Below are 10,738 nucleotides of genomic sequence, written 5' to 3'. Positions count from 1 at the left end.
CCCAAACCACGTGCCTGGTTAACCATTTTCAAGCGGGAAACGAATGGTGAGCAGCGAAGTACTACAGAGGAGTAGGTTATAAGGGAAACAAGGAACAACACAAGGAGGAAATAAAACGTCCTCATCATAGGGTATACCCCATTGGGGGAGAGCGAGAGAAAGAGGTGTCCGCGACAACTCGTGCATTTGGGCGGCTGGACTCGAAGTATCTGTGAACAAGTCGTCACATGTTCCAACCCCCAACCTGGAGGGCCAAAGGGTTGTTATAGCTGAACGATTTTTTGTGGCTTGGGCGAGGACGTGGTCTCTGGACAAGTCTCCTGTAATTCGTTAGGTGGATCCTGGAGTTTGCGACACAAGTTTCATATCTCGGAAGCTGCAGTATCTCTAGTAGCAATGTGATGCCTGAAGTCTATCGGAATTCTGAACTCTAAATATGTTATCGCTAATTCGCCCCATTGGTGCTACCAGAAGGACGGCATCGGCTACAAGGGGTGCGTATATCATACTGCAGAGGGGTTCGCTAAAAGGGCGGGCCTTTCCAACCATTTCCTTGTGCAAGTTGTTGGATGGCTTCAATCAGTTGGCCTTTATATGGGTTTGAAAAGCCCTGGGTTTTAGTCCAATCCATTTTTTCAATTGGATGAAATGTTTTGCAACAGGCTTTTTGTGCACGTAAGGTGAAATCGTAATAATTCCTGCGTAGTGCAGTGAATTGTGCGGTTCTCGGAGCTTGTGAGTGTCCAAAATCAAGTAGATAGTGTCTCTGCTTCAATAACTTCACAATGTTCTCTTTCGACTGCAGAGTTTGTCTTCCGTAAGTTTCATGGTTCTGGCGCGGAAGACTACAGAGTTGCCACTCTAACTCAATGACCCGGCATGGATAATACAGGTGTCCATTTCAACAACCGTTTTTTCGTGTCGTAGTCGGTTGGGCCGACCATTGGGTCCGTAGGTTCCTTAAGTTAGTCGAGTGAAGTCCGGACAAGTTCTAAGGTCGATAATATTTTACTTGTTTTAAACGAAAAACAGTTCTAATAGATGATTTACTGTCATGAGTAGACTCATTCTCGCAATGCACTGTCGGGCATCAGCTTCACACACAGCCGTTATAGCTGTCGGATGGTTTGTTTTCGCTCTGGGGCAGCTTGTAGACTTAGAACACCAAAAACAAATTTGTTCACAACTAGTACGTCATACCAAGGTTTTAGCTACTGAGAGAAGTAGTCCAGGTTATGATCGTGCTCAACGTTGGTTTGTCTGCAAATTGTGGTGTCTGTTTGGACTATCGCTCCAGCAATGTTTTCCATTTTAATACTATCAAATACACGACAGTATTAGTCACACTAAACGGAATAGGGCAGTCTGGGAAAGGCAGACTGACGCTTCGAAAATAGTGTACCGTCCCGTACCATGCTGTGGGAATTCGGTGATTAGCACTTCATATCCCATTTCATGTGTGGAAACGGAACTGACAGAAGTACTGATATAGAGTGAAGCTCGGAAATAGGTTCTGTCGACAAAGATGCCGCAAACAGTACGGGATAAGCCGATCAGAGCTACATCGACAAATGAAGTAGATAGTGTCGCACCGCGTAACCTGGTGGCCGCCAACTACAAATCACTCGTGGACCCATTGGGACCACGTGGCCATCAGCCACCGGTGGAGAGCCACAACTCAAGACTGCCGTTCCTTCTGGGGCACACCACTTGATTCCGATCACGCCATGGTACGCGCACGCTTCAGGCCCTCGCAAGTTGGTAAGAAGCATGCCAATCCACCAGCTTCGAAGAACTGCCATAGCTCAACAGTATCGATCTGAGCTAGCCCAACAACTCTCCACAGTGAAACAATACTGTGGTGGCAGTGAGCATGTGGATGAAGCGTGGCAAAATGTGAAAGCAGCCGTACTAGAGGCGTTCAGTGCTGCTTGCCCGACTTCTCCAATTCGACCACAAGACCACTGGATGTTGTCGAGGTCGCTATCCATGATTGATGCCAGGAAAGCCATACTAGCAGGCAACGAGTACGACGGCGCACGCAAATCCTTCAAACGCCAAATGGTGAAGAGTCAAAGGAAAGCCCGAGAGCTCTGGTGGACATCGAAAGCTCGGGAGATGGAGAAAGCTTTTGCTACGGGAAATAGCCGTGCCCTTTATCAACTGATATGATCGACTGGCCCTAGGAAAGCAACGGTCACCGAAACGATAGAGGAAAAAGATGGCTCATTAATTCACTCGCCAAAACGTCGACTGGAGTGATGGTCCGAACACTTTGAAGGGCAGTTCAGCTGGCCTCCTGCAACACAGCCGGTGGAAATAATGCATACGGGCGAATGGAATGTAAACCTTGATCGCCCTTCGGAAGACGAAATAAGGTACGAAATAGCCGTACTGAAACGTGAGAAGTCACCAGGACCGAGCGGTCTGCATCCAGCTCTCTTCAAAGAAGGCGGAAAATCCCTGGTGACCCACCTGACAACGCTTATTGGTACTATGTGGGACAAAGAAAAAGTGCCTGCAGAATGGGGCATGTCGACAGTTATCCCTATCCTCAAAAAGGGTACGCGGACGCTATGTGAAAACCACCGTGGCACCTGTTAGTTAGCTGTGACATCGAAGGTGCTCTCCGGTTGACTAAACACAGGGAGAAGCAGATCCGTGAAAACCAAGCTGGGTTCCGTCCTGCAAGAGGTTGTGTCGATCATATCTCCACCCTCAGATAGATTCTGGAACAGCGACACTGCTTCCAACAACCAACAATGGTTGTGTTTCTTGATCTGAAATCTGCCTTTGACTCTGTGGACCGCCAAGCACTATGGCAGTGTCTGTGGAGCAAAGGTGCCCCCCATAAATTATTGACCCTCATTAGGACGCTATGCGCCAACTCCCGCGACCGTGCAAAGGTCTACGGGAAGCTTTCTCCTGAGTTCACCACATCAAGTGGTGTCCGGCAGGGCTGTCCTCTTTCCCCTTTCCTTTTCAACTTCGTCACTGATACGATCATGGAAGACTCACTACCAGCCTCTAATGCATGTGGGGTCTAAGTGCTCCCCGGGCCTCCGCTCACAGACATCGAGTACGCAGACGACATAGCTGTTCTGGGATCTGACCCCGTGGTAATGCAAACAATATTGAATGACCTAAATAATTCTGCCTCACGGTTTGGCATGCGCCTCACACCTGCAAAGTGTAAAGTGCTACTGCACGGCTGGGTGGACTCGAACCCTAGCCTCATACTTGCGGACGAACCTGATTGAGGTAGTAGACAAATTTGTTTAGCTTGACAGCTGTATCGGTCCCGGTGGTCTGGCGAAAGATGATATTTCCATCCGGATTAGGAAGGCCAGAACAGCGTTTGCGAACCTACGTTACCTGTGGTGTAGGCGTGACATCAGCTTTTCCGTCAAGGATCGAGTTTATAATACTGCGGTGCGCACCCTATTACCATATGGATCAGAAATCTGGCCGTTGCGCGCTCAGGGCGTCAAAAGACTCAGTGTCTGACCGTCGATGTCTTCGGAGCATTGCCCGAATCTGGTGGGAACACGGGATCAGCAATTCTGAAGTAGGTCGAATGGTATTCGGAAGAAATAACGCACTCTCGATAGATGAACTGGTCACACTGCATAAATGGCGCTGGCTTGGCCACGTGCTGCGTACGCCAGTTGACCGACTTCCTCGAAGGGCTGTTTTCGCACAACGGCGGAAGAGAGCCAGAGGCGGTCAAATAGTGACTTGGCATCGAAGTGTGAAAGCCATTACCAGCAAACTCAGCTGCGCTGGTCACCGCCGTCTTCCTAGATGAGGACCCCGAGACGGTCCACATCAACGGTTAGAGACATTGTAAGACATAGGTCAGTCGCGCCCTCGATGGCGCTCGTGCATCCAAGCTATTGCCTTCAATGCATAGCTTCTTTTCCACCTCCCCACTCGACAGCCCACTGACAGTGCTGGATTTATGCACCAAATCACCAGCTCTCGCGTGCAATGCGCAGCTACCTCCCCTTCCCCCCAAATCATCGGTGAACGAAACTGCGGCAGCTGCAACCACTGTACGACGAGTACGCCGTTATTACAGCTGACAATGATGATGATGATGATGATGATGATGATGATGATGATGCACGGAAGACATACTGATATGGCCAGTGTTTGACCACCGGTACTCAACCGGCCCAAGGTTAATAACAGTTGCAGAAATGGCGCAATCACAATGACACTCGTGCATCAAATTTATTACCTGCACTGCTTAGCTACTCAGTTTCAGAACATGCCAGAGCTTTCAGTGTTTGGTTATCTTGTCCTCCAATGCGCACCTACTTACCCCACTTCCCCAAATCATCGGTGAACAAAACTGTGACAGATGCAACCACTGTACGACAAGTACGCGGTTCTTGCAGCTGATAATAACGATGATGATGATATCCTGCCAATGTTCTTCCACGTTCCTATGAACGAAGCCGTAGTAGTTAGAACCAATTTCTCACGGTACATGGATTACAGTTGGTAAACTGAGTTTGACCGGAAGTTGCGTTAGATCCGAGTGCAGTTCAACACATGAAGTCAATGCGGCTATCTCCAAGAGTCCGATCGCTTTTGTTAATTTGAGAACGGATGGGGACGAGGCAGTGTATTCCTGAATCTAAACGGACTGTTTCGTTGTGAGCCAAATTTGAAACAGAGTATGGCAGTTGAATGCAGTAATAAGGTAAAGGGTTGGCCGAAGAAACAGGATTTTAAAACATTTAGTGAGGGTAGAATTGCAGAGGCCGCTGAAGACCTAACGGAACGAAGAAGGATATCCGGAAGAGTTACAACAAAGGTCAGGTGGAAAAAAACGGGAACGATATGGCGTTTAGCACTTCATCCAAAAACGTCTGTGCCTATTACTCGTCCAATAGGGGAACTGTGTCACCTGCATATTCCAGGACGACAAGGTTTCCGTTAACAGCTATGTGAACACCATCTGGCCTTCGTTCGCACATCCAAAAATCTCTGGATTTACTTCACATGTGGATTGATGATTGGTGGAAAAGCACCACATTAAGATCAGGGTTTGTTTATAGAAATCTTTCGATCACCGTACTTGGTACGTTGCGTATATTTGCTTCTTATACTTTCGCTCCTTATCGAATTGATATGTACATTAATTCCCATTGGGCATTCAGGCTTTATTGTCTGTAGAAAGTGCCTCAACCCTCTGTTCTCTTGTTGGGTGTCCTTAATTCAGGTCACGATTTATATAATTGATGGCGGTTATATGGCATTTAAATTTGTTCCATACCGGCGTTCTGTGAAATGACGCAAGTTGTTATTGTTCCGAGTAGTAAACATGTGATAAACCATACAGGAAATTATAATTAATGTCACAAGCTGAATTTTGAATTGAATTTGTAAATAATCTCGATGAAGGATGGAACAGTGTGTTGAGATTACTGAGGCCAGTATATTGGTGTTTAGAGTGAAGCCTAAATCATTCGATCGTGAAAAATATTGTCGGCTGGAAGATGAAGGATCGCCATTCTGCCTTGTTTTCATATTTCCCATCTCAACCCGCGTAGTTCTTACCCTAGTGTGGTGAGTACTGTGTTTTGTTCCTCTACGCTTTGTGTGCCAGTACGTACTCATTCTAACTTCAGCGTGATGCACCTCACGGTTTCATAATGAACGGCAACAGTCATGCTCCAATGGACACAGAGTCGAACGAAAACAAAAAAGTACGTTTCATCTTTCCTTGCACGTGGTCATTTAGTCTCGAATGGAATATGTTGAAACAGTGCCTTCAAAAGTGGTTCACATTCGGAACGTGCCTGGTGACGCATCAGAACATGAAATAGCTCTGCTGAGTATCCCTTTTGGAATGCTTGAAAACATGGTTTTATCGAAAAAAGCTGGTCAGGTAAGTCTTCTCAGGAACTCTATAGTGCTTTGAAGGCTCTCGTCGAGATGCAGTCATTGGACAGTGCGATACAGATGGTCTCGTACTATCGTGAATATCAAGTCACTCTACGCGGCCGAACACTGATAATGCAATTCTCCAAACATCAGCATCTAGAGCTTATGTCTGAAAACAGTCAGATAGTCGAGGCGATCAACAACGCTAACTGCATAGTACAGCAGGACCTCAGCGGAGCAAACTCTGGTGTCCCAAACTCTGTTTTGCGTGTCATAATCGACTATATCATGGGACAACAGATCAACCACACTATTCTCCATAAAGTAAGTAGGTCATGAATGTACCCTGACGACAAACAGATTTTTTACCGATATGGAAAAATCTTACGCATCATAACATTTCCGAAGAACAATCAGTATCATGGACTGATTGAATTCGAGAACCATATTCATGCGTTTGTTGCAATGTTGGTAAGTGTGAGACTAACTAAACTTCATTCCCCCAAGCATTTGAATGGACAAAATATTTATACTGGGTGCTGCTCACTGCTTGTTGAGTTTTCGAAAAACCGGGGTCCTTTGGAAGTACGACATGAAAGTGACAAATGCCGTGACTACATCAATAACCCTCTGACGGAAGAAGAATTGGTGAACCTCAAACGTCCTACCAGTTCCTCACAAGGCGGTGGCGCCGGCGTTGGCCATCATTCCAGCAGTGGTAGCAGCTTGCCCCCGAATTTCCATGGTGCTGTTGTACCCAGCATGACACCACAAGGTATCCACTTCCCAACTGGCCTGATTGCTTCCCCTAGCACCAGTGGTGCTGCTATTAACGATCTCACGGCTCAGCTTGCCGCTTTAGCTCAGCAGTCCGGTCTGGCTCTTACACCGGCTGCAGCTGCGGCTACGGCCAGTTTTATGGCCTTAACTGCCCAAAACAATCCAGCTGCCCTACAAGCAATGACAGGAATGCCCAATCTGGCAGTCCTGTTAGCAGCTATGCAGGGTGGTACTGTACAGAATCCAATAATTTCCCACCTCACTGGTCATAATGCGAACGCACTGGGTCCTATGCAACATTCTATGGCGCCGCAGGTTACTGCACGCACACCATCGAACAACAACGGCGGTACCGTACTCATTGTTTCCAATTTAAATGAGGAGGTGAGTGTACGGGTTTTGTTTTCACAGTAATTTCCCAATTATCTTATTCGGCAACCGCTAAATCGTTATCTCGTTTCTCTTCACTTACATGTCCTTCAATTACTTCTCTACCACCAATCCCGCGGTCTTTCCTCCTCCTGTGTTGGTTGGCTGTGCAAAACTTGTCACACTGTGTCAATCCGGATTTTCACGATCAATTTCGTCGTTTCTATTCGTCTTCTGCTGTTCTTTGCCGTATTCAATTCTGCACTGTGAATCTTCACATGATCTATGCACATATATATCTACATACTCACACACGAATCTGTCCTTTACTTGGATCCGTTGTTTCCATCTTGATCTTGCTGCAGCGAGTGTATCCGGACGCTCTCTTTACCCTCTTTGGTAGGTTCATTGTCTGTCTTCAATTTTTCGCAAATCCACCAGTTTTTGCGCGTATAATGTGATTTCTTCATTTATAACTAGTTAGGTTTATTACTCTTGAGTACCCCTTGCCGTACCTCTTTGAAACAACAGCTTTCAACGTGTTGAAATCTATTAGGGGGTGTATTTAAGAACACTTGTTTCATTTTGTTGCCATTGGTTGTCCGGAAAAAAAAGTAGTCCTCACCAAGTTAGTCGCTTTTGGGGAGGTCTGACCAATTTTTCATTTTCATACAGATGCATTTTGGATGAACATTCTACTCAATCTATCCGTTCAACATATAGTCCCATTATTTGGTCTCCTCATTTGGACTAATGTGTGATTTCCCGAAACCTTTCCTTTCACTCCTAGATCAATGGCCATCACTGTCTCGTCTATAACTATAACTGGTATCCAGAAGCTTGAGGTTGGACATTACTGCACTAGAATGTCCAGTGTTTACTTTGCACATATGCACATAACAATTCGGCGGCATTGAAGTGACTAGGCCGTTGCGTCACTCTCCTCTGTATTTTCCGTTTACAGTGCACGAATGTGTAGCACCTGGGACCGATATATCCGTGGTACACTGTTTGTAGTTGGATGCTTGGTCTGATTGTGTGCTCTCCGGTCACTCGGGTAGATTGAGACCCCAAACCATTGGTACTGGCCGATTAGTTCTTTCCATTCCAGTGGGTCACCTGTGTAGGTGGCCTGTTACTTATGACGCCAACTGGTAATTCGTCCTGTCATGACAACTATACCGCATTCATGTGTTTTATTTCCACGCGTTTTGAAGCGGAACATTGACGGCATTATGTCGGCATTGTCCGAAGATTCTTCTGAGTGGTCACGTGGTCATTCAGTTCTACCTATCCTAGTCCCATACGTTTGTTTGCATCAATGACATAGTATAGATCATGTTGACGGTTACGCCTATTTTATTAGAAGTAGTCGACTAGATGCAGTGGGTCTTACCTCCACATACTTCGTATGTACAGAAACACCCAAATGGATCAGTAAGCATCCGCAGATGTTTTACCGCTGACTGTATTCATAAAGTCGACTCTAGCTGCCATGGCTAACATCCGATTACCCTTAGGATCCTAAGTACACGCGTTGATCGTTAGGCACAATGTCACTGTAGGATTGAAAGCATTGGTGTTGACCACAATCAGTCGATTTTCAGTATTTCTTATCGGCTAACATTATCGGTTATTTGTGTTGGGTCTTGGACGAAATCACTTCCTGAATTGGGAAGGCCAGTGCAACGTTTGATAACCTACATTTGTGTGGCTTGAGTGTCAAGGTGTCACAGTCCGATCTGTTTTACTTCACGGATCAGAGACAGCCGCTGTGGAAGACTCTAAGGCTCATCGGTTGACCATAGGCACCTCCGAAGCATTGTCCGAGTCTGTTGGGGACACCAGGTCAGTAACTTTGAAGTACGACGGATGGTTTTCGGGGAAGTTCACTCGTTAGATCAACAGGTCACACTTCACAGGTTACGCTGATTAGGCCGTGTCTTCGTATGCCTGAGGACCGCTTACCTGATAAAGCTCTTTAAGCCAAGCAGTGTTCGGAGCGTTCAGTCTATAACTTGGCAACGGTTCATGAAAGTCCCTACCAGCCAGCTGATTCGCTTTGGTACTTGTCGTCTCTCCGGATGGAAAACACTGGTCAAGACAAATCAGTGGTTAGTAACCCTGAGAGATACGGCTGTCACCCAGTCAGTGACGATCTGTCATGAAAACTGTAGCCGCGTAACTCTCAATCCCCGCCACATCGAGCAAACAAGCATTCGACCTCAACGAGGGGCCACAGCCTCCAATGCGTGGCTGTCATTTCCTTATTCTCCTCATCTTTGGCGAACGAAGCTTTAACAGTTGGAAGCACTGCATTTCGATGCGCGATTTGTGAGCTGAAAAACAACTTTGTTTGGATCTCCAGTATCCCGTAAAATGGTTCGTTTGATGCTTTCGCTAATTGTCAGTCCGATCTACTCCTTAAAATTACCCAAGGCGCTTCCACCCAGAATTACACGAAATACACAGAAATGGGTCGTTTCCAGATTATGTGTTCAAAGGGGCCACCAGTAGTCGTCCGTTGGCAGTCTTACGGGCAGTATATTTTCTAGAATTGGCGGCGAAAGCCTTATTTCTTAAATCTGCCCACGCAATGCTGGGAATAAGGCCCAAAAGCTCAAACTTGTGGTGAGTTCGGCGTCGTGCGTCAATTGTGGCAGTTTTTCAATGAGTAAGCATGTTTTTAGACGACATACTGACCACGAGAAGTTACATTTACGACCATTTAGCTAATTTCTTCCACAGCTTTTATTAAAACTACATACGTTTAAATGTTCCCCGCTTTCTCAACTGCAGGTGTATACGGCGATGTTACGCGTGTAAAAATCATGTTCAACAAAAAGGATACGGCCTTGATACAGTTTACCGATGCTCAACAAGCATCCACCGGTGAGATTTTTGCGCGTTTTCTTATCCGATTTTCATAGCCCTACAGTTTCTTTCTGGCCAGCGCCTGTGGGGGAAGCCTATGAAAATTGCGGTCTCGCGTCACAATGTTGTACAGCTTCCAAGAGAAGAGCCCGAAAATGGTTTGACCAAAGACTATAGCACTAGTCTTTTGCATCGTTTTCGGAAACCAAACTCGAAAAACTTTCTGAATATCTACCCTCCTAGCCAAATTCTACATTTGAGCAATATTCCCCCAACTATCGCGGAAGAAGACATAAGACTCCTTTTTGCTACCAAGGGTTTCGACGTCAGTGGTTTCCGCTTCTTGCAGTAAGTTCGCAACCATCAATCTGTGCATTTTTTTCAGGAAAGATAGACGAATGGCGCTTGTACAGCTGGAATCTGTGGACACTGCTATTCAAGCACTCATCGTAAGCATCCACCCATTAGATATATACCTGTTGATTTCAGGAGCTTCACAACAGCCAACTGACAGAAAACTCGCATTTGCGAATCAGCTTCAGCAAATCTATGGTTTGGAATCCAATGGGCACATCCTGAATGACATGACCATGCAGTGTTATTCCCTCTGACTCACTTCAGTTCATCGAATGTCATAATGTTCGACACTCGTGCGAAGGAAAATGAAAAACGCCGTGTATGCTTTGTTCGATCCGGGTCGACGACACATTATAACTTTGTATTATGAAACCACTTTTTGCTTATTGATTTAGGGGAATCGTGAAATGCTTTCTACAGCTTGATGAATAAGGTCTTGTGGGAGCTGTCCTCATCTGAC

The 10,738-nt window shown here is 46.1% G+C and overlaps 1 protein-coding gene across 1 annotated transcript; it reads left to right on the top strand.

Annotated features, from left to right (window-relative positions):
* Positions 1–5,666: 5,666 nt before the first annotated feature.
* T265_01574 (hypothetical protein) lies at positions 5,667–10,500 on the top strand (the record flags this gene model as incomplete). The annotated part of the gene is made up of 10 exons (XM_009165633.1): positions 5,667–5,720; positions 5,756–5,902; positions 5,938–6,222; positions 6,259–6,369; positions 6,406–7,062; positions 8,856–8,895; positions 9,847–9,939; positions 9,978–10,269; positions 10,307–10,370; positions 10,411–10,500. 10 exons carry the CDS (start codon positions 5,667–5,669, stop codon positions 10,498–10,500), a joined length of 1,833 nt encoding a protein of 610 aa, XP_009163897.1.
* Between the last annotated feature and the right edge of the window lie 238 nt (positions 10,501–10,738).

Source organism: Opisthorchis viverrini, assembly GCF_000715545.1.
Source record: "Opisthorchis viverrini unplaced genomic scaffold opera_v5_17, whole genome shotgun sequence".
Classification (NCBI taxonomy): Eukaryota; Metazoa; Platyhelminthes; class Trematoda; order Opisthorchiida; family Opisthorchiidae; genus Opisthorchis; species Opisthorchis viverrini.
Note: the sequence above shows the minus strand (reverse complement) of the source record. Positions and strands in the feature narration are given on the sequence as shown.